This window comes from Nipponia nippon, unplaced genomic scaffold (assembly GCF_047370975.1).
Source record: "Nipponia nippon isolate SJK-2023a ecotype South Korea unplaced genomic scaffold, ASM4737097v1 scaffold_7, whole genome shotgun sequence".
NCBI classification, from domain to species: domain Eukaryota; kingdom Metazoa; phylum Chordata; class Aves; order Pelecaniformes; family Threskiornithidae; genus Nipponia; species Nipponia nippon.
Genome location: NW_028262391.1, coordinates 7,513,054 through 7,537,723, shown reverse-complemented (window position 1 = coordinate 7,537,723; position 24,670 = coordinate 7,513,054). Strand labels below are relative to the sequence as shown.

Below are 24,670 nucleotides of genomic sequence, written 5' to 3'. Positions count from 1 at the left end.
AAACACGCGTCTTCAGTCCCACAGCATGGGGCTTGACGGCAGCGTGAGGTGAATTAGCTGTCTCTTTGGGGCACAGATGACTCCAGCGTGCTGGCGTTTTCTGTACTGCTGAACCTCGTTACGCTTTGCTGTTGGAAGCTACTTGGGAGAGCAGAGATGGTGATCAAAGAAAGGGCACAATCCTCTCCGGGTGCAAACATCTCAGTTCTGTAAGGCGAGCTCTAATGGGTTAGCGTGAGTGGGTTTGACAGTCAGAAGAGGCAGGATCCGGCAGGCTGAAATAGCCTGGTTAGTGCTTTCTGTATTTTTGTAGGAAGCAATGACTAATTATGTCAGCTGGCAAAAGTGCAAATCCCTGTTCCTTATTTGTGGAGCATCGCCAATGGACCACTTTTCTCTCCGTCAAGTAGATTACATTCCAGAAAACTGAAGTGGCATGGTTTGCTGTTTTCTTCCGGTCTTTTCTTGACTTATCCCTACTCCCACTTTCATAGTAGTGTGAGGATGTTCACTTTTCTAGTTCCTAGGAGTCAGCAATTAAGAAAACAAATGATTTCCTGAGTCTTCAATTGTCTTCTCTGCTCCTCTTATAGTAGATTAAATTTCACTGAAAGTCATCTTCTGCCCTGTGAAAGGCACCGATGAGGCAGTCTGGGATAGTCTCTTAGCAGAAGATAAACTTCCAGCAATCTTTCCATTATTACACATAATCTATACCACCTTTTTCCTTTCAGAGGTACATGGAATATTCTTCTTCCTCATAGTTATAAAGCATCAGAGGTTGAAAGAGAATTTTAAAAGCGTAGGGATAAAAGAAAAAGCAGTTTAAATAAAATTAGAAATAGTTTCAATTTGATGACATTGACGAAGAGTTTTTTGAAATAAGTTTTAGATAAAGCACATATAGGCAGAATGACGTGGCCTTTTGGAGAAAAAATATGTATTATTTGGATGAATTATTCAATTTCCCAGTGCTTTCCCCTTGCATTGTTTCCAATTTTTACACCATGTATTCAAATCCAAGCAGAACTTTACCAACTAGGATTTCACTGAAAGAGCGTAAGTACCCAAACGACCATGCCATTTCTACTCCAGTATCTATACCTCAAAGCTATTTTGATATCTAAAACCTCTTCAAGACAATCGGAAGTGACGCATTAAATAACTTGGTAACTCCAATTTCAGTTTCTCATCCTGCCAAATCGTTCGTGTCCACAATTGTGGCCACGCGCTGTTTGTCTGAAGGCCCATTCACTTGAGCACAGTTATGCACACCAAGGCACAAACACCTCTGCCTCGGGTTTGGTAAGGCAAGGAAGAATCCATGCTAAAATGGCAATAGTCTCCTACAAAATTAAAGAAAAAAATGCTGAAAAAAATGAGAAAGACACTCACAAGTTTTATTCCAGTAAAAATACCTGTGTCTAGACAGAAAGAAAAGAGCATTTCTTAACAGACATATTTGAACACGATGTACTTTTTAAAGCAATTACAGAAAAGACTGTAATACTTCCTAGTGTTGTAGTTCCTCTGGAGACCCCTCTGTCACAGTCAAAGGATACACTGAATGTTCTCAAATTTGCCTTTTCAAAGGATCACTTACACAAGGCAGGAACTATCGTTTCCTCACAACACTCTTAATTAACTATCTGATGTCTGTAGAAAATGTATGATTAGATTTTGCAGGAGATTTTATCTTCTTATAGCTAATTTGTATTTTACTCACCAAGTATACGGCTACGCTGGACAGAAATGCGGTGAAATGGTGGGCACCGGTTACCTGAAGCGCTGTGCGCCGAGGGCGGCCGCTGGCCCTGTGGTCCTGACGCACAGCTGCTCGCTCCACCTGAGGTAAGAGACACAGACAGTCCTTCAGGGAAGAGGCCGACCTAAGTAAAACCATTTCTCATTTGGAAAATGTGGAATGAAATATAAGCTTAAAAAAAACCCAAGCCGTTCACATAGCGTCATTGCTGCTAGAGAGGCGGAGAGGGTCTGGGCTGGAAGAGTCGTGAGGAGGGTGGATGCAGCAACAACCATAAACACTGTGTAAGAGGAATTTCTGAGATCTGTGTGATTGTTCTTACTCTGTCGCTGTCACAGACACAGTTTGTCCTCTCACGCCATGCCCGCACTGAATTTTTCCTCTCACGATATGCCGACAACCTGTACCGCCCGTCGCTCCTTCAGCCTTGCCGCCCGGCGTTTCCCCGGGACTACCGGCCCCAGCAGCCCCTGCGGTGCCCTCCCGCCGCATCTGCCGGCTCCGTGCCGCGGGGGCTGCTGGGGCTTGTAGGCGGCTGCCACCTCTGTGAGGCCCGGCGCGGTGCCCGCGCCACCTCGACGCCTCTCGGCCGGCCGGCGGCCCAAAGGAGCCGGGGGGGGCACCGGCTGCGTTACCTTGTAGGGCAGGCGCTGCTGGCTGCCCAGGGCGGAGGGAGGGAGGAGAAGCAGGAGCACAGGGCGAGGCGCGGGCCGGCAGCCGCGGGCAGCCCGGCGGGGACGCTGAGGGGGCCGTGGGGGACCAGCAAGGAGTGTGAGGAGGTGTGAGAGGCCGGCGGGAAGGCTGGGGAGGCGGGAAGGGCCGGCAGCCCGGGGTACCCCTGTGGGCTGCGGGGGCTCGGCTGCGGCAAGCGGCGGGACGGGTGCTGAGGAGATTTTTGCACGGCCGCCCTTCTCCCATCATTTGTAATGAAAAGAGGAGACCTGAGCGAGTTGGTTTTTGGGTTTTTGTTTTTTTCCGCTGGGTTTGTTTTATGGCAGTGAGCACTTAGTGACTCCTGCTTGCCCCTCACAAGGTACGGACCACGGGCTCCCGCCTCGCAGGGACACTGCGCCCCTCACGGGCAGGGCTTTTTCCTCAGAGCAAGGCTGGGTCTCCTGATGATGGCTGGATGAGGAGCTATACTCTGCTGAAATACCGAATTTAGCTTTGAGAGCTCTTTTTTGGGGGGGTAAAAGCTTCAGGTAGGCTTTAGAGGCCACAACTGAAATTGCAGTTAAAGAGGATGTGAATGAGAATTCATTATTCTTGCCCAGGAAGGGACATCTGTTTTGGTAACTACCTGCCTTAGTTATAACAAGAAAATCACTGAGGTCACCCTTTCATCTTGCATATTTTCTTAAAAAAAAACAAGTCTTGAGTTCCTTGTCATTCGTCCTGAAAACCAGCTCCTTGGACCTCACCCGATGCTAATTTATCTTACAGAGAAATCTTCTGTACGGTGCACCAGTTCTGGTGGATTCTTAGCCCTCGCTAAGTATGTGTTGACATACCTGGGAGAGAGCACCAAGCACACAGCTATTATCCTTTTGATGCTCTGTAAGTGGAATGTTCTTTTGCATATTCCAAACCCAGCACATTTTTTTCCTGTGGTTTCAGCATTAGATGGGGGAGGGTTTCATGGTGCAATGATTTAAAATTAATTGTTGCCCGCTGAAGAGCCTTTTTTTGCCACTGGGGTGAGTCATGAAGGCTTTGGGATTCCCTCAATGCCTGTGACAGAAGCAGGCAGCTGAGAGTCTTCCTGGAAAAGGGATGAAGCATTAATGGAGCACATCGGGACTGCAGCTGTTGCCATCCTGAGCCTATGTATAGAAACCCTCTACTCCACACACGTGGGAGACAACTATATTTGCTAGCAGCACAACTGAACTTTGCAGTAGTTTTTTTTGTTGTCTCAACGCTCAGTTGCTGTAGAAGTACTCGGGAGTCAGCTTCAGAGTCCTTAATTAGAGGTGGAATTTCATTGAAGTATGTAGTTGAAATGTTTACTCTGGCTGTTCAGCAGAGGTGCACATACTTCTGATCTGAATGAGGAGGGGAAAAGAAACAAGAGGAGATGGGAGTGCAGGAGGATGTGTTGTCCCTGACCAGTGCTAATGGAAAGTCCCCAATTCCCATCCTGTGCCGCTCTACAGTGGTGTCACTTTTAGCAGGGCATTCCGATGTCATTTTCTGTATACTAGGCTAATGACAGGAATTGTGATTTTAGAATATGCAGAATAAACAATCTGGTTGAGAAAATGCACTTTTTTTTTTCAAGTCCTATGTTAATAAATTCTTCTATAGTATTTGACAGAACTGTGCTTATTACGACTGTCATTGTGCATATGATTTGCTGTATGCTTGTAAAAATGTCTAAAGTAAAGAAGAACCACAGCTATTTCTCTACTAAAAGCCAAATGAAATTTCTTCTCCTTACTGCTTCACTCAGTTCTTCATATAAAGTGTGCTAAAGGTCTGCAGAATAGCAAGGGTTGTATATCACCCTTATTTTAAAGTAAAATTACAGAATGATGCTAGAAATTAGAGAATGGGAGAATCTTGGTCTTAGGAGAACTCCCAGTTTAATCAGCTCCTAGTCCTAGGCTGGGCATTCAGCTGCGCAGCTCACAGCCGTCGCTTTGTATCTGTACAGTTCTAGAGTTTGAACTCCTTTTAGGCAGCTTTTACTTTTCTGTTACGTTTGCTTTACACCTGAAACATCAGTTACATGTTGAGTGATTCCACAGCATGGGCAACAGCGGGGAAAAGAACTGAAACTGATAAACGTTGTTAACAGAGAAATAAGGAGAAAGCAGAACTTAGCGGCTCAGCGCAGGAACACGCGGCTTCCCTCATATTTTTTCTATTCCTAAATGACCCATCCTCAATTCAAAAGGGATGTGAAAGCCTGCCAGGTGGAGGAACCAGGCACAGCCTGGAGCTGGATAACGTGCTGAATTTGAACCACGCTTAGAGAAGAGCCCCTGGCTTCGGTGAGAGACCAGGCATGCGAGACCGGCGAGAGCAGACTGCCACACGGAGCGTGCTTTATATACTGCTGGGACACTGCTGGGAAGAAGAAACTTGCTTTGCTGGAGTTTCCTGTGCATCAGTGGCAGCTAAATAAAAAATGATGTGAGTGAGCTGTGTAGTAAGATAAGAAGCAATTGCAACTGGGAGGATGTAGGTTGGCTGCTCTTCACAACTGACATGCTTAACTGTCCAACTTTTATGAAACGCTCAGTTCATGACATTAAATGGTATGATATCATCTTACTTCCAGTTGAAATAGTCTGTGCCTAATCCTCCTGGGCCAACTACACGTATTCCTTGTGCTTTTGGAGATCACTAGCCTCCATAGTTGTCACTGAATTAATTATCTGTCTTGATGTAGAATTAAAAAAGTTCCTGAACTGGTCTAGCCAGGTGTGGGGCAGCATGCTGGGAAATGGTATGACTCTTGCAGACAACAATGTAATAATTAAAATCTGTTATTTGCATTACAAACAGCAGTAAGTCAAGCCCCTGTAAGCTGGAGCCAAGATACATTCCTCATCAAGATACATTCCTCATCTGGTTGTGAGGTGGTGTCATATAGCCTGATACCAGGCGTGATACTGCTCCATATAAACCCGTTGCCTGGCGCTGGGATTTGTGGAGCCGCATACGAGGTATTTTACACCATGCAGAACAGAGCCTTTCTAAGAATTGGCCTGTTCTATAGGGCAACTTTTCTCCTTTCCAGTAGTGTATATTCTGTAAGTTCTTTGGTGCAGCTTGATTGTATTGGCAAGTCAAGCTAACAATTCACTGTACGAGCCATTCCTTACTGCTGAGTTTCTTTCCCTGTGCCGTGAAACTGGTGCTCAGGTGTCTTGAGGACAAGGATAGCTATCGGAGGCTGCAGGTGTTCATAGGAGGAGGCGGGCACCACTGTTTACGTAGCAGGTTAAGCTCATCTTTGCCTGGCCTGCCTTGGCCTGCCCAGCCTCCCACCATCTCCCTGCCCTTGTCATGTGTTTCCATCCCAGCCCTTCCTCCAGCACCTGCAGCTGTGTGGCCAGGTTTTGCGCACACTGAGGACGCTGGCACATCTTTGTCCTGCCAAGCCTGACTAGTTCCCTGATGTGCTCTCCTTGCCAGCACGAGGGAGAGGACAGGAAAATGTTGCCAAGCCAAGAAGAACCACATTATGGACTTGAAGCTGCAGCCAGAAGAGCTCATACTAATGCCCATGCAGGTGCTGGCTGTCACAGAGAGCTGCAGAAGGCTGCCTCCCCAGTACGTTAATAATTCATCCTTGTTTCTTTCCATTCTTTTCAAACAGTGCTGGAGCGAAAACGGATCAAACAAACTCAAGTATACTATTATGACAAAACAAACTTGTCTGTGCTTTGCTTTGTGTGGGTAGACAGGTGGGGTAGGTTAGAGAGAAAGCTCTCTTGATCACCTTGACTTTCTGCTTCGACTAGTTTCCAGTGTCTTAATTTTAAGTAGACAGATAAGTGCCTTACCACAGTGTATCACAGGCGTAAGGCAGAGATATTTCAGGCATTTTTAGCCTGGTCTTCTACGGAAATGAGGCTTATTTTCTTTCATTACCTCTATCTCTCTGTACTCCCACATACAATACTTTTTAACCCATGAGCAATTTCAGTTACATTGGGAAAAGAAGTACTGAAATTAAAGATATAATTTTTGTCAAAAGAGATGATCAAGAAGAGAAAAGCAGCATTATTACATAGCCCTTACTAGACAGCAGACAGGCCACACAGAAGACAGCAAATGCCTCAGTATGGGTTTACACTTTATTAGACATCAGAGGATCCAATATAAGGCATGAAATAATAGGAAAAAAACCTTTACTTCTGCTTATGGAGCTAATCTGCAAAATTCTGTATAAACCAGAAGTCACTGCTTTTCCATGTGGGAAACCTCACTGAGCTTAAAAAAGGGAGGCTGGTGATTTCCTTTAGTGCAGTGGTGATTTGAATGTTTCTGATTTGCTTTTTTAATTCATGTTGCCCTTGCTAGGAAGAATTATTGTTGTCTCACTGTATGACTTTTATATGGCTGTGTTTGAATTTGTTTGGCTGGAAACCACAGTGAGAAGCAGTAAAAAGGGGTTTTGAAATTTAATTGTGTGGGCAACATGATCAAGAGACCTGAAAACAAGGGACCAGCCCCTCTGGGACAGAGTGTTACCCAGGAGAATCTCTTTCCTGCTCTTCAGAGTAAGATCTTTGCAAAAAAATTCTTTCTCCATGCATCTGCAGTCATCTATAGCGGCGTCTTACCAAATGTAGCAGTATGTTTTTGTCTGGGTTTTGTTGTTGTTGTTTGTTTGTTTGTTTGTTTTTAATCTTGAAGACTACTTCTGTTTCTTCTCTGTGTGGGGAAAAGTATCTTAAAGCACATAGGCTAAAACTGCCTTAAAAGGTGGGCATTGCAGGCAAATGTTGTATTCTGAGTGAAGCTATACACACCTGATTACGAATTGTGAAGAGTATTCATGAGTTCTTCTTTTCCCTTGGGGTGGAAGCTGGGAAAAGCAGCAGGAGTGGCTGCTCAGAAAGCGAGGAGGAGAGGATGCCTGGGGGCTTTACATACCACCGTTCAAAATCTGCTTACAGCATCACGTTGGGAATGGGTTTTGCTTACCCCAACGTTTTATTTCTGTGAAATCGCCTGATCTTCTGCACTGCCACCTCTCTCTTTCACAATGGCTCTCAGCTGTCAGGTAAAAACTTTTTGAAGCTGTTAGAACTAAAGCAAACCCAGACAAGTCTCACTTTCTGCATTGTTTCAGCTCGGGGAATTTGTTATTGAAAGAACTGGTGGAGAATTATTGAAAAGAATGAAAACATCTGTGCAGTTTTGCACTTGAGAACGGCAGGAGTACCTACCGGAGTGTTCCTGGCTTTTATGCAAATGTTTTTCGGAGAGGATTCAGAGAGCACTGAGGTGGCAGCCCTGCCCTCGGCTGCCCTGGTAATTGGTGCTCTGCCACTGCATCTTGCTAAAGGATTCGGAAGAGGCTGATCCACCTTGCAGGGAAGGTGAGTAACATGAAGCGGGAATGCTGACCTGCCAAGAATGTGGGCACTGCGGTAGTCAAATGTTGTTTCTCCTGTGTATGCGTTGTTTTTCACCAACATTTTCATGGAAAAAAAAAAAAACAACCAAACTCCTCATCCCACCCCAGCCCTCCATACTCCATTGAAATATGTAGCTGAAAAAGTCTGGTTGAAAGTAGAAAATTGAGAAAATAATCCTGCAGCACTACTCCAGGGCAATTAGATTTCACATTTGACGAGTCCATTCTCTAGACCCCAACCTCAGTTACATCTTCCAGATGTAGTTGTTCGTCCAGCTCGGGAGACGCACTCCTGTCACAGACCCTCGCTCTGCAGGAGAAAGGCAGGGCATGGGGCACATTGACCACTGCTGCCAGGGGCAGTGGTTTGCCATTTCTGAAGTTTCTGTGGAAAGTGGACAGTTTTTAAACAGAAACCTTTAGTTTGTTGAAAACTGGGGGGGAAAAAAACGTCGAGGGAATAGGTCAGCGTTTACTAATAGATCAGCTCAGGCTGTGTTTGGTAAGGAAGGTAAGAAAGAAGGTGAGGCTCAGATGCCTTAGACATTGCTTGTGGCATATTCTCCCAAAATTAAGCTGATTCATATTTGGAAATGATTTGACTGCAGGCAGATAGTGTAGAACATGAAGTATTATGCAGATTTCTACCTAATTTACTTGTCCAATTACATCATTAAAATGCCTCAAGCATTTGTGGCTTGGTTTTATTTTGTAGCATTTTTAAGAAAAACTCACCATCTTTTCCTGGCAGAAATCTCGTCCACTTATTGTCTCCACTCTGTTTTTTCTGGGTGAGGACAACTGAGGTGTGTATACGGGTAGGAGATTATCGATGCAGAGAAGACTGGGAACCATCTGAAAGTGGTATTAATCAAAGGTTGCAGGAGGTGGTGGCTTCACCGGAGACTTTCCTGTGACGTATTAATTGAGCTACATTTTTGTGGCTGCTTAACTCTGACACCCTATTTTTGCATGGACATTAAATTGCACCTTGTAGAAACTTTGGCAACGTGCATCGTGAAGTCCCACAGAAGCAGAGATATCTTTTGAGATTCAAAATTAGGGAAGGCACTAATTGTAAACATTTTTTGCTGATTTTCAGCCTTGTATGTTCCTCCCTACCTGCAGTTCTTCAACTCTGACTTCCTACAAATTACCAAATTAATGCTGTCATGAGAGCGCGGTACCGAGCCAGACGATGACTGTCCTTGTTGCATAATGCAGAGAGCTTTGGCCAGAGGAGTTTTTAGCAATAGTGAAGAAGGGCGGGGTATGGAGGACACACTGTGTAATTGAGGATCAAAGCTAATTGTTTCTGCTTCTCAATCTGTATAGGAGCTGTTCAGCTGCAAAAGGCAGAAGTGGTAGGAAGCACCTCTCACCTAGACGTTTTGTCATCAGGGAGAAGTGAAGAGGTAAGTTCTACTTTTTACAAAATCAATTTTTTCTAAGAAAAGCCTTTCCTCAAAGTAGCTTGGCAATACATTTGATGGTAAGAGGCTTAAGTATAACCTAGATTTAATAAAAACTGCATGTAATGCACAGAAATGTGATGGATATAGTAAGGATATTCCTAAAAGTAGTTAATAATAATTCTTAACTACAGAAGCATTATCTAGTTTATCTCACCTGTCAGGCAGAAAAGAGGTGGGGAAGCTGGGGAAGTAAAATGGAAAAGGTGAGGCAAAATTTTTCTAAAAACTTTAGGAGGTGGCTTTTGTTAGGATAGAATCCCACTCCATATACATCTGTGAAGTTGTATTTAATTTCTGTGGAATAAATTTTTTTCCACAGATCTTGACACCACCAGAAGTTCCTAACTTTCCAATGAAAAAGTGGGGAACCACAATTTTCGTTTTGTCTCCTCTTACTTACCAAATGACAGGAATCACCAGTAACTGAAAGAGTCCTGTTTTCCCTTTACCTCTCCATTTCTGTATTCTAGTAACTATATAACGTGACACTCAATAATTATTAGCATTAATTTGAACACAAAGCTTTAAAATAAATGTATACGTTTTCAATCTGGCAACAGATCAATTCAATCTCTGTTGCAGAAGAAGCTGGATAATCTGTATATCGTTTCCCTTTACTGTAGTTCTGTATGTGTGGTATTCTGCATGCTCCCGGTTTGCATGCCGGCAGCAACTGAAGCATAAGACACAACATTCAGTCTGCGGTAGTAGAAATCAGACTTCTAGCCAAGTTCGATGTCAAAATCCACGAGTGGTGAAGGAGAGAGGGTTTGCAGTGCTTTTGGAATTAAGCTGCTTCAACAGAGCCTTAAACAGTCCAGTGCAAGGCAAAGTTATGAAAATAGAGTTTGGCCTGGAGAAGAGAATTGCAACAATTATTGGGTAACTGATTGCTGGAGAAAAGAGAGATTGTGGAGCCTCCTTGGTAAATAATGGTGCCCGGTACACAGTGGTCTAAATCGGGCTGCCATGTTCAGAACTGAATGTTGGAAAGGAAAAAGGAATACAAATGAAGCCTTTTATGGGACGGGGTAAAAGAATGGCTCGTGCTAGTCTGCTCCTATCTGATCATGTTTTATGCTTTAAAATGTATTCGCGATCTTGGCATTTTGGATCTCGTGTTTTTAAAACATCATTTACTAAAAAAGGTCAGTATGAGCAAACCGAGGAGCAGGGAGTTGCTGCCCATACGACGTTCTTATGTATTTTTTTGCCTTTTTTTTAAGTAAGGTTTTGATTTCTACTAACTATCCTTTATTGTAATAGGGAAGGCTTTCAGAAGCGGCACAAAGTTGAAGATGGATATTAAGAGCATGAAGAGCTATCTCTATTGGCTGTACTGCCAGTTTGAACTAATCACCTGCAGCTATCTCATGGAGCCCTGGGAAAAACTGCTCTTCTACACTTTCAACATCACTGTGTTAGTTATGGTTTTATACACTGCTTACGTATTTGTCCCTGTCCACATTCGCACAGCTTCTCAATTCCTCTTGCACTTATTTGGAAACCAACATGAAAATACTGTTTCTATCCTGAAGTAACACTGGCAACCTGACACTGACTTTCGGATCAAAAAAGTGTTTTCCTTAACACTCCGTTTTTGTCTAGAAACAGGTTCAGGGTGTGTGCAAACACTGGCTTATTCTGCAGTATCTCTTAATGTTCTGTATTCCGGGACTCTCTGACAGCAAATTATTTTGCCAAAACAATTTCAGTCAGTCCTTGTTTTTATCGTTTGGCTGGCTGCTTCTTAAAGAGCTTCAATTTTAAAGACTGGCTGGAGTTACGAAGCTGGGTTTGGTAGAGAAACAACTGTGCTGCATATTTTGTTATTCCAGGGAGAGCTGCTTGGATATGGAGAGTTTTCATCTTGAGAAATTGTACGGCGTACTTTTGTTCTTGTCTGCCATAGCTTTGCTGACAGGAGAGACGTGTGCACGAAAGGTTTTGCACAATGCTATACAAGTATAAGCTGCTTCTCTAAGCTTGGTATGTATGTATTTATGGAATGATTTTCTTATTTATTTAGTTTCCTCAGTTATTTAATACAATGAATTACTTGACTGGTTTGTCATTATGCAAATAATGCAGTTGATTTATTAAAAATGTGGGGATTTACTTCCATGAAAATTTTTAATAAAATTCTCATTTTCTTGGGCTTTAAGAATACGATCATTTTTGTTTCACTTTTAGAAGACTGGTAAAGCATGCGTATCATATACAGAACATGAAACTCCATATTCAGTTGTGGTAGGGACATTTCAGTTGAAAACCAATAAAAACCCTACCTAGAATACAATGTCTCTCGGTTTGTCCTACACTCCCTATCCCCCCTCTTTTACCTCCTTTTATACTCTATCTGTCGAGTAGCATCTGAAACAGGAACTCGTGAGACTGCGGACTTCCTAACTAATGTGCTGCACACCCTATAATTGGCTTTGTTTCAAAGTCCGTGTTTTTTAGAAACGCAAGCCGCCTGTGCCGCTGACTTGCTAGAGCGGACGTGGACTGGAGCTGGCCAGGGATGAAGCACCAGTACAGTTAACTTGGCAGCCAGAATCGGAGTTCCGCGTCATCCCAGAAGAACAGAGTTGTAGCAGGGCGCATACAGGGTAACACAGATGCAACTCTGCTCCCACCCACACTGAAGTGAGTTTTCTTACATCTTTCCAGCACAGAGATGCTCCTAGAATATGCCGTCCTTCCAGAGAAGAGGATGTTACTAGTAAGTGGCAATCAAATGACTTATGAAATGAGATTTGGTCATAGACCAAATAAAACAAAGTGAAGACGCTAATTATGTTATTTGCCATCTTGACATGAGATTTAGTTACTTTCCCAATTTATAATTAGGGCAAGATAAGATACGATATCAAAACAGTTTATCTGGGAAAATGAGGGCAGCTGAGCTTAAACTTACAACTCTTTTGACAGTACCCAAGTAATCTCTAAGTTTGTAAAAAAATCTTCTATTTAGTGCTTTCAGATTAGAATCCAATTGTATGTTTTATTAAAGTAATATCATGGCTAAAGTAGTAACTATCTTACCTTTGCTCCTAGCAGCTTTCCTGCTCAGTACGTATATTGCATTTATTGATGTTTAGGAACAGAAGAGGGAAACACAGTATGTTAGTTATGTCAATTATTAAACTATTGATGAAGAAAATAATTTTGTTTCAAAACTGTCAGTCTATAATGTAGATAAGCAAATGCAGTATTTTGCATTATACGTGCCAGAGAGACGCGCACATACTGCACTGTGTACCTGTGAAGAAAGCTCAGTGGATAAGCAAGCCAACATAAATATGTTTACCCTAAATTAGTGTAGAAGACTATACACGTACATCCAACGTATTTGTTGATGTTAAGGACTCTGACATCAGGCTGCAGAAGTAGGAACTGCTACCCTGGGCTTGTTTTTGGTTCTCGCCACCCTTTCCCCGTCTCTCCAGCGCAAACCCACTTGTGTTTGTTGTGGTTGCCTGAAGTGCCTGGTGCCTCTTTTGCGACAGCCGCCGGAGGATCGTGTCGGTGGAGCCGCCCGTTGGCACGCGGCAGTCCTTCGGCATGGACCGGCTCCTGCGTGTCTGCTTGTGACAGCAACGCCGTTTCAGCTCTTCCTGCCGTTCTGCAGCAGCGAAGATCCCAGCTCGGCTCTGTGAATCGGAGACAGCCAGGAAAGCACCAAAAAGCAAAGAAGGAAACAAAGGGCCAAGTGGCAGCTGAAAAAAACCCAGCTCCTTGATTAACTTTACTCACTACAATCTTTTTCCTGCACGTCACCAAGGCTCTCATCTACAGGACAGGATTTAAAATATTACATGCAAATTCCACCTTGCAGTTTCAGTTTCAAAACACTAACCTGCTTGGGCAGGTTCCCTACTGGAAGCTGCGCTCTGACCAGCAGCCCGAGGTGTTGAATTGATAGAATAAGGCCATGGCTCCAGATTTGCCAGTGTCAGGCCTGTGCACGCTCATCTGAATGTAAATTTGATCAAGGTCAGGCACTGGTATAAGTTGGTGTCTATCAAACTAGCCATGCACTTGTGTTTTAGGTCTGCGTGGCAAGGTTTGGGTAGTGGGGGGGCTACAGGGGTGGCTTCTGTGAGAAGCTGCTAGAAGCTTCCCCTGTGTCCAACAGGGCCAATGCCAGCTGGCCCCAAGACGGACCCACCGCTGGCCAAGGCCGAACCCATCAGCGATGGTGGTTGCACCTCTGGGATAACACAGTTTAGAAGGGGGAAAAAAACCCCAACCTGCACAAGTGCAGCCAGAGAGAGGAGTGAGACGACGCGAGAGGAACAGCCCTGCAGACACCAAGGTCGGGGAAGAAGGAGGGGGAGGAAGGGCTCCAGGCGCCAGAGCAGAGATTCCCCTGCAGCCCCTGGGGAAGACCATGGTGAGGCAGGCTGTCCCCCTGCAGCCCATGGAGGTCCACGGTGGAGCAGATCTCCACCTGCAGCCCATGGAGGACCCCACACTAGAGCAGGGGGATGCCCAAAGGAGGCTGTGAGAAGCCCACACCGGAGCAGGCTCCTGGCAGGACCTGTGGCCCCGTGGAGAGAGGAGCCCAGGCTGGAGCAGGTTTGCTGGCAGGGCTTGTGACCCCACAGGGGACCCACGCTGGAGCAGTCTGCTCCTGAAGGACTGCACCTGTGGAAGGGACCCACGCTGGAGCAGCTCGTGAAGCACTGCAGCCCCTGGGAAGGACTCACGATGGAGAAGTTCGTCAAGGGCTGTCTACCGTGGGAGGGACCCCATGCTGGAGCAGGGGAAGAGTGTGAGGAGTCCTTCCCTGACGAGGAAGGAGCAGCAGAGACAAGGTGTGATGAACTGACCCCAACCCCCATTCCCCATCCCCCTGCGCTGCTTGTGGGGGGAGGTAGAGAAATTGGGAGTGAAGTTAAGCCTGGGAAGAAGGGAGGGGTGGGGGGAAGGTGTTTTAAGATTCGGTTTTACTTCTCACTACCAGACTCTGATTTGCTTGGTAATAAATTAAACTACTTTCCCCAGGTCGAGTCTGTTTTGCCCACGACAGTAATTGGTGAGTGATCTCTCCCTGCCCTTATCTCGACCCACGAGCCTTTCATTATATTTTCTCTCCCCTGTCCGGCTGAGGAGGGGAGTGATAGAGCAGCTTTGGTGGGCACCTGGCATCCAGCCAGGGTCAGCCCACCACACCTTGATAGGTTTATCCCAGCTGTGTGAGAACAGATGCTATCTGCTGTGGAGTAGAGACTACTGTAACAGTCTGCTTCAATACTTTTCAAGATGATTTTCACTCAGCAGAGTTTGTACTGGCTCAGCAGTCTGCACTGAGTGGCCACAACATTTGTTTTTCAAACCTGATGATAAGTGTTGCAAATCGAGATTTATTAATGCATGGCTGAAGCGGAAAGTATTTCAAGAGGAATAGGGAATGGGATATTTCCTGCAAGTCCTGCCTGCACACCCTTCTCTGAGGACACCCGCACCAAGGTCAGTTCCCCGTGGCTTCCTGCTAGCACCAGCAGCATTTCCATCCCACTTTGCCCAAGTGTCTTGCACAACCAAGAACAAGCAAAGTTTTTCGACAAACTTGCTCGCATAGGCAGGCCAGCCGTCTGCCGATGGTTTTTGCACACAGACAGACAGAGCCTGCCTGAGCAGGAGGCTGTTTTGTAGACACTGGGATGGCTGGTTAGTCTCCTCAACGTTGTCAGAGGATCTGCTTGCTCAGCAAGAGTATCAAATCCTTACCGCCAAGGCCTGCCGCACTCGATAGCTGCTAATTCCGCACGCCGGGTTCCCGCTCTCTGTGGGGGCTGAGCGTCCGGGTATGTGCGCGTGGGAGAGGAGATGGCTGCTTGCAGTTGCTGTTTGCAGGGTCTGTTATCCATCAGGAGCACGACTAAGAGGTGCTTGTTGCTCCCTCCTAGGCCTGCTGACCACAGCGTACGCTTGCGTGTGCTGCTCAGTGACTTTCTGTCGATAAAGAAATTAATTTTAGTATTTGCAAACGTGGGCTTAAACACGCAGCCTGAATTTGGCCAAGTTTCTGACATAGAACCAAGCTGGTGCTCTAACATCATTTCCACTCCCCACCTTTGTGAAGGTCCATGTGTTTCCACGGGGGCCGTTTATGTCCCTGTGGTGCTATACATTAGCAAGGAAGGCGAGGGTGATGTGGAGCACCCTTCGGATCGCTGTTTCACTGACTTTTCAAAAGGAATCTCATATTTAAATTGCACGACTTACCAACGCTGGTTCAGCAAGAGTTGAAACTAAACAACAAAATAATAAACATCTGCTAAAATAAAACTGCTCATGCCGTTCACTGTGAACTGTGTGATCTTTACAGCTATAATACATAATGGTAGATTTGCAGCGGCCTCATTACGGAGGTTTATTATTGTAGGACTTTTACAGCTTATCTCTCATTAAACTATAATCTGTATTTTATCGATCCAAATAGTTTAAACTTCCTAAAGGCAACGAAGAGGATGATTTTGTTCACGCGGAACTTTACCCCCTCTGCTGCTGATTACTTCTAACAGTTTTTAGAGGCCTAAGATAAGTTCACGCTCCTTGTTGTTACTTTTATTGTTTTGCTACTATGACGTATGCATTTTGTCTATGCTACTGTTTACATCTGAGCATGATTTGAGTTCTTATCTTAGCTATTCATTATCTGACTTGAAAATCCTGTTCCTAAGATGAACTTGTCAGCACTTAATAGACTCCACGTCTCGCAGAATATATTCCTTTTCATCTTGCATGTATTTGTTTAGAACAACGTTGAGTTTACAGCAGATCTGTTTCCTTTAGAAAGCTGACCTGAAATTACTCAGTCCTGCACGGCTGAAACTTTCTGCCTAACTTTCCTGCTCAGCTGAATTGCTTCCTGCAACAGCTTAGTTAAAGTCTGCTTTGTTACAGAAAATTACTTCTTCCTTTATTGGTGATGTTTCCAGTATTTGCTAATGTCTCCTTGAGGAGGACAGGGCTTTGCCTTGGTTCCTCTCTGCAGCATCAGTAGCTCCTCACTCTCCTCGCTGCCTGTCACGTCGCCCCTTCTGAACCGCCTGCCCTGGCCGAGGAACGGGGATGAGAAGCACGGCTGAGGGTACGGAGAGGAGTCCTCATGGATCTTACAACTGCAAGACTCTAAAATGTTGTCCCTTCTTATACAGTTAACTTGGTTAGAATTTATTTTTGTTTGTACAGAATGTATAAGAAAAAAAACCCCACGTAACAAATAAATAACCTAGCGTTTCAAAAGGGTGTTTCTACAAAGGCAAGAGTTAACACTTTCTGTATAATGGGATCATTCCTGTTTTGGTTTGAAGGCTATAGAAAACACATATAAGAATATTGCCTGTTTCAGCTTAGATACGTAATCACAGAATCATAGAATCGTTAAGGTTGGAAAAGACTCTTAAGATCATCGAATCCAATCGTTTTAACCCAGCACTGCCAAGTCCACCACTAAACCATGTCCCTAAGCACCACGTCTACCCGGCTTTTAAATACCTCCAGGGATGGAGACTCAACCACTTCCCTGGGCAGCCTGTGCCAGTGCCTGACTGCCCTTTCGGGGAAGAAGTTTTTCCTAATATCCAACCTAAACCTCCCCTGGCGCAGCTTGAGGCCGTTTCCTCTCGTCCTATTGCTTGTTACTTGGGAGAAGAGACCGACCCCCACCTCGCTACAGCCTCCTTTCAGGCAGTTGTAGAGAGCAATAAGGTCTCCCCTCAGCCTCCTCTTCTCCAGACTAAACAACCCCAGCTCCCTCAGCTGCTCCTCATAAGACTTGTGCTCCAGACCCTTCCCCAGCTTCGTTGCCCTTCTTTGGACACACTCCAGCGCCTCGACATCCTTCTTGTAGTGAGGGGCCCAAAACTGAACCCAGGACTCGAGGTGCGGCCTCACCAGTGCCGAATACAGGGGAAAAATTATCAGCACATAGCTTCCTATCTATAAATCTGAAATGCCTGTTTACACTTCACTGAGGAGCCTGATTAAAACACCGGGCCCACAGGGTGCCCAAGGCCTGTGAGTCACTCAGCGAGTCCTCTCCCGCCCCTTGGGGCAGCAGGCACATTTGGGCTGGGACGGGGAGTCCAAGGGACCAAGGAGCACAGCGGGTGCAAACCAGCGCCCAGCCTGCAGTCAGCATCGTCCCAGGCCGTTGGAGGGTCCCGGCTCTTCCCTCAGCTCTGGTTTGAGGGGCACACGCTTCATTGGTCTCTACAAATGAGACTTTTTTGTTGCTCCCCACTGCACGTTGCACGTGGAGGCTGTAGAGGATCACCCAGCAAACTAAAATACACTGTTGAGAAGCACCTGTATTTTTTAGAAAGCTGGTTAAGTTCAAATAAAACCCCAACAAACCCCCCCCGAGTATCCATAACCTTTTCCATCTGGAAGACTTATCTGAAGGTACCCAGGGCTGCTTTCACTTATACATCTATGCATGGCTAATTTCTCTGCATAATGAGGTGATGCATTACAGGCCATTAACACTTGAAATTGAATTTTGATTTTTTTTTTTTTTTTTTACATTATCTTAGAAAGCTACATTAAAAGAATTAGTTTGAGAGATTAAATAGTCCTGCATGTATCTCGCATCCTGTCGGAGCACAGGAAATTGTGTATGAGCTCAGCTGCATCAGATATCACGTTCAGGTACGTAATATGGTGCTGTTGCTTACTGTAGGCTACCTGTCAGTGCCACCTATAGAAGCTTTACGTCTATATTACAGGAAGTGATATTAAAAAGTCAAATCTAACCTAGAGAAAACCTGGAGTAGCTATGAATACCCGAACTTTTACAAAGCATTTTAACTCAGGCTGACCTCGTTACAGTGGGAAAGCCGCAGCAAGAGGAATCCTTCCAAGAGACTGTGTCAGGCTGAAGATTGCAGGCTTTGGGAAAGAGCAAATTCAGGCAAGGAGGAAACTGTGGTAAAGGAGTGAGCTATATATGGAGTTCAGAGGCTGCCAAGGTTAAACAGCAGCTGTCTCAACATTGTCACAATTTGGACTGAAGAGAATTCCTTTTAAATCCTACTTGGAGCGTACACATCCTTTTGCTGGATCCGAGTCTTGGGCGATACCAGCCACCTGCCAGACCAGGGAGTTTAGCACACGGGTGTGGAAAGGGGCACCGAAGCCTAGAGATGCTGGAAGGCCGAGGAGCAGCTGCCTCCGAGAGCCAGCTGGAGGAACGGCTGAGTGCGGTTGCTCCCATCGGTGCTTGGACGAGCACTTCCACCGGCCTGGCTCCGGCATCTCCTTTCTCAGCACGCCAGCTTCTGCAAATCCTCTGTTTTGGGACTAACTCCGTGTCTGCTGCATCGGCAGCCTGCACGCCTGCCTCTGACTGCGGCTTCCACAGAGCATCAGGGAACCTCAGAGCCTGACAGCGCAACACAAAGTGCTTGAACACCTCTGCTCCTCGGGGGATTCGGGGCGCCTGGAGGACCTAATTCTGGATTATTTTCAATATGATCATCCACCTCTTAAGGAAAAGTCTAAATCAAACCTAGAGCTTCAAGCAACGACTTTGTGGGGTTTCTCTTCTGCTGCATTCCTACTGGCCTAAATATGTCCGGCTTTCATACATGAGCATAAATTCATTTCAGCAGAGGTGTGGGTTAAAAATTGCAGCCCTTTATACCTCAGATCCGTCCTACAAAAAGGTATGAATTAAAAAAAGACCTACATTAATAATAAAAGTGTTAACTGTAATCATTACAGCCCATGCAGCATGAAGTCTCATCATGCTAAGCAGTATACAACCAACCTGCCAAATAATTTACAGCTTACATAGTTTCCTTCTGTCTTACAAAACTTGTCACTGAGCAGAGATTATTTTAAAATAGTCTTTGAAGTCCTTTCAGCGCTTGGCACATCAGAAACATTTTCGTAGTTGATGTGAAAAGGTACATTAGTTGTGGATTTGTGTCCTACGTAATTGCTTCATTTTATAAATCTGAATATTCAAATTACACAGAGGCACTTCTCTCTCTTGATGATCATGCTTTGTTTTTCATCCTGGACCTGAGATCCTGACAAGTTTTCAACTCCATCTCCCGCTTCTTACGTGTCTTAACCAGGTTCCCATCCTAAGCTTATGATGGAGGTTAAGCACAGAAGACGTCAGTAAATTCTGAAGGCAGTAATATTCTTTGCTACACGATTATGTTCTGGAATGAGCTATAGCAAACCTTGCCAAAACCCCTCTGAAACCCAACACGAGTATCACCCCTGTATTTAACTGTTCTGGGAGAACGCAGCTAAAATAAGCGGCCTTGGCAAGGCGTAAGTAGAGGCGAATCTGCCGGCAGGAGGAGCAGATTGCCAGGAATAAGTCCTTTAACATCAAGATCAAAGCAGCTTTTGTCTTACTTTTCCTTAGGTTGGCGTTATGTGATTTTAAACTTAAATGAACATATTGGGAACTACATCCACATAAACAAGTTTTTCAGAGTTTATAGCCATCTTTTCTTTAGAGCAGCTGAACAGATTGCTTTTGGGGCTATGAACATGAAGGAACAGTGACATCAGGTGGCCTATCACATTAATCACAGGCACATCTCAATTCCTCTGTGGCAACTTCTACAGAAGAACGGGCAAGTGCCTGCCACTGCGGACGCCTCCTGACCAAAGCGAGCCCCGTGCGTCTCACCGAGACGTTGCAGCCTTTCAAGCAAAGTGTATTTGGCCATTCCCAGAAAGGTCCTTGCAACACACCCGGCTTTTTGTCTTCCATCTTGAGCATGTTTCAACTACAAAAAGAAAAATGAGTTTGTCTAACGGTATTTGCCCACATCAAATTCTCAGCAACTTGATTGCAGGCAGCATCTCCTAGAATGGACCATATGCTATGCTGTGTGGTCCCTGTTTGTGAGGGCCTAACCCTGCGCTCCCTCCTGCGCGCAGAACCATAGAATCATTTAGGTTGGAAAAGACGTTTACGATCATCAAGTCCAACCGTTAACCCAGCACTGCCAAGTCCACCACTAAACCATGTCCCTAAGCACCACGTCTACCTGGCTTTTAAATACCTCCAGGGATGGAGACTCAACCACTTCCCTGGGCAGCCTGTGCCAGTGCCTGACAGCCCTTTCGGGGAAGAAGTTTTTCCTACTATCCAACCTAAACCTCCCCTGGTGCAGCTTGAGGTTGTTTCCCCTTGTCCTATTACTTGTTACGTGGGAGAAGACACTGACCCCCACCTCCCTACAGCCTCCTTTCAGGTAGCTGTAGAGAGCAATAAGGTCTCCCCTCAGCCTCCTCTTCTCCAGGCTAAACAACCCCAGCTCCCTCAGCCACTCCTCACAAGACTTGTGCTCTAGACCCTTCACCAGCTTTGTTGCCCTCCTCTGGACACGCTCCAGCGCCTCGATGTCCTTCTTGTAGTGAGGGGCCCAAAACTGAACACATGCCGAGACGCTGAGCATAAAATGTGCTGGGTTACAGGGGCAGCAAAGGCCAGCGGTGTGCTCCTGGAGCGTCCAGGGACGGATGCGATAGGATGCAGAATTGATATGGGAACTCATCTAAGGTTTGGGGTAGAGAGATATATCTACAGATACTCTTTTTTTGCAAAGCGATCCGAGAGGATGAACACTATCTTATACGTGTAGGTTTTCCCAAACTATGTTCCCTGTTTGGAAATGGCACAATCTGCTCACAATTTCCTTCCTCCCCTCGCCGTAACTGCAGCGCTCCGCCAGAGGAGGAGAGCCTGAGAGCCAGGGCTGTTTAGCCTGAGGAAAAGACGGCTCAGCAGGATCGTATCCGTGTGTATCAATACCTGATGGGAGACAGGAAAGGAGGTGGGGCCGGGCTGTCCTCAGGGGTATCCAGTGAGGGATGCTCCCCCCAGCCCAAACCCAACCTACCAAACAACAGGAACAACTTAAATACTAGTCCAAGTCTAACCGCTTTAAGGAAAAATCCATGGCACAACATTCCCCTGTAATTCCCTATATGTAAGCTACTTCTAAGAGTGGAAGAGACTAAAATAATATTGATTTTATTAAAACTCTGCACCAGATCAGTACCTCAATGACAACTAGCACGTACGCTATTCCTCAGGTCATAATTTCCCCAAACTGGCAGAGACGCGGTCCTTTTAATACAACAAAGGTAAGTCATCTGGCACGATTTTAACAGTATTTTCCTGAACAATTCCCACCTGAACCATATTTGGGAACCTCTGTAGTTACACAAGAGAATCTACTAACAGATTTTTAAAGGAGTTAATGATGAAATTATCAACCTTAGGCTTTTCATCATGAATATACAAGACTTTTTCTATAGACAAAAAAAATTCAAAAAGTAGTGCTTGCATATCCGAACCACCTCTTTCTGTGCATTTTTTTCCCCTCAATCATCCAGCTTCTGTGCTGTAAGGTTTGACTTACGCAACCTAATATTCTCCTTCACCATTTTCTGTGAGCAAAAAACTTTCAGTTATTCCAAAGTTCTGGACAGCTTCTCCCATGACAAATGAAATTTTTTTTTAATAGAACTTTGAATTTCAATAAAATGATCTCGGATCACAGTAATACATCAGTTGCTCACGGGAACTATGGCACACGTTGTTCACTAAGGCAGCCAAACCCCCAAAAAAGAAGCGATTCATCATTAACCAAAATGGAAATTCAACACTAAAACCCCACGAAGTTTAAATCTACTCTTGCATTTTCTCTGTCTCCATTCTCCCCCCCGGTAATTCACTGGGGGGGGAGTGAAACTCCCTTAGCTTAGGCAGCTATTTCTTCCCACCATTCCTAGCCCGGGAAGCTACAGTGACGGGGCCGAGAGGCCGCACGAAGCCTTATTTGGTTTCTCACTGTAAAAGCCTTGCTTCTGAAAGAACAAAATGTTGGCTGTTTTGAAGGACAAAACTTCTCTTCTCCGCTGAAACCGAATCTCATCAGCTGGCTGCGTTGGCTTTTTTTTTTTTTTTTTTTTTTAATACTTTAAAAACTATTCTTTCTTTTTTAGTCTTACTGCTAGCTTACTACACTTCAAATTTAACCATCACCTAACTACTTCAGACAACCCTTTTACATCTGCGTTACTATTCAGAAATGACTGTACATACTGCTACTGCTTGGCACTCGCTACCGCACGCACTCTGTGCCAGATCCGGTACCCACACATGCGCATATGTTGGCATCTCAACAGCAGCCCCCTCCTCCCCAAGCAAACGAGTGGGATGTTAAGCTTCAACTCTTCCGATTCAAAATTCATCAAAATCTGGGGGCAAATTAATCATTAAGCAGTTATGACTTCAAATCCTGAAGCAACTTCTGTATGTATAGAAGGAGAGGAGCTGGAAGCTGTGGCTCAATCCACAGATAGAGATTTTCAGAAAGAGATGCAGGGTAAGTGGCAGCCTTTTATCTATCGTGAATTAAGCGCCTCCTGTCGAATTACTTATCCAGTGTCAGTGAGACGACCTTGGCAAACATTTCATTCGCTGGTACACTATCTAAGCCTCTTTTGGCACCCAACCGTTCAAATGTTAAAGGTACACTGTAAACTCAAGAACCTAAAATGAGAACTAACTTTGGTTTCAGGTACAGACAGCTTGCCTGCTCATCGGAGAGCTGTTACTCCGTGTTACCAGCTAGCAAACAAACGCACAAAAAGCCAAGAAATATACTTAGATTTATGACTTGTTTGCCTGGCATCCGTAGCATGACATCTTTCCAGACAAGACTCTTGCTGAAAGATGCTTGAAACCTAATACAGACTGGCAACAGTCCGCAGCGGGGGGGAAAAGGAAGAGGGACATCTCTGGTAACAAGCAGGATGACAGGCAGGACGGCAAGACATCTGAAATTACTGAGAGACACTACGCAGGAAAACATTAGAGAGGAAGGAAAAGGATTGATCAAAACAGCACAGTTTAAAACAAGATTTTATTGCTCCCCCTTCACCTGCTAACAACAGGAAGCTTCTTACTAAACGATGTACGATAAAGGCTTGATCATTTTTACCTCTGTGAGAAAAATCACAACCCAAAACACATCCCGACACAGAACGCATTCAATGGCTACAAGTTACAAATTAAAGTTCTTCAGTTTCCACAGATGTGGCCCAATGGTCACTAGAACCGAGTTTATCTGCATCTCCCCAGCACTACTGGCAGGTGTAGCTGCTGTAAAATATGTATAAATAAACCATTTTTATGGTAGTGATAATTCAGCTATGCAGCTGCATTCTCATGAATATTTTTTAAGCACAGTTTTATGCCTTCCCTATACTGAACTAAGTTACTGTCACGAGATAAATTGTACTTTGAGTTCTCAGCAGCTTTATGGATTCTTCCTAACTGCTCTTCTACATAGTAAAAAAATATGACAAAGCTCCTGAGTAGTGGAGGCAGAAGAGCTTAGTGTGACACACGTACGCAGTAAAAGTTGGCACTGAGGGATGGCGGAGCTGCTAACAACACCAACAGGCGGCTTAGAGCTTTGCCAGTCAAAACTGCCTTTCCAAATTTCCATTTTTCCCTCTTTACAAATGGATAATTACAAGATTACGAGACAGAATAAAAAAAAAAACCAAACAACAAACAACTATGAGTAACTGATAACTAAACCTAGCTCCACCTTTTACAATCAAAAATACCTTGGCCTTCTACGGCCGTTGCCTGGGCTCAGACAATAAGCCAGAAATCCAGCAGATTCACGCCTGTTCGGAAACACTGAGCCCAAGATTATATTTAAACTAAAGAATAAGGCAAACGTTTCCCTCACCTGGCAGTGGGCTGAAGACTGCTAACTCCTTGATTGTTTCTTAGCTTTTCGAGGCCTTGAAAAGCTGTGAAGTACAGTGAAAGGGAGACGGGTGCTCCCGACACCTCCTCAGCTGACAGTGCAGAGAAACAGCGCATTTCAGCCCCGTGGGCTTCTCTTACGAGCATGCAAGCGGTGACAAACTACGTGGAGTGTTCTCCTTTGAGCTATGCAGATCCTTGACAGAGGAATCATTAATACCCTGTTAGATGAATCCTACACAGCTCTATTTTTTTCCAACTTTACATTATTAGTATTTCCCTCCCTTGCATATGCCATTTCTTTTGAACAACTTTTTTTCTGAAGTTAAAAAAAAAATGCAGTGGCAAAACCACTCTTGCTATGCTATGCTTCCACATTTATACTGAATTAAAACAAATGTATATGCACATAAACTCTTAGTAAAATTTCTGTTGAACCACCTTTGTGCCGTAAAGTGAATTAAAACCTGATGAATACAAGTATGTAATGTCCTCCTACACCACTTTGGGCTGCAAGTAGAGAGAAATTTGATTTTAAAGTTAAA

The 24,670-nt window shown here is 44.9% G+C and overlaps 1 protein-coding gene across 1 annotated transcript; it reads left to right on the top strand.

The window, feature by feature from the left end:
• The first annotated feature begins 10,638 nt into the window (after nt 1–10,638).
• Nucleotides 10,639–10,881, top strand: LOC148050784 (serine palmitoyltransferase small subunit B-like). Its single transcript, XM_087740572.1, has one exon. It carries the CDS (start codon nt 10,639–10,641, stop codon nt 10,879–10,881), a length of 243 nt encoding a protein of 80 aa, XP_087596698.1.
• Nucleotides 10,882–24,670: the final 13,789 nt, after the last annotated feature.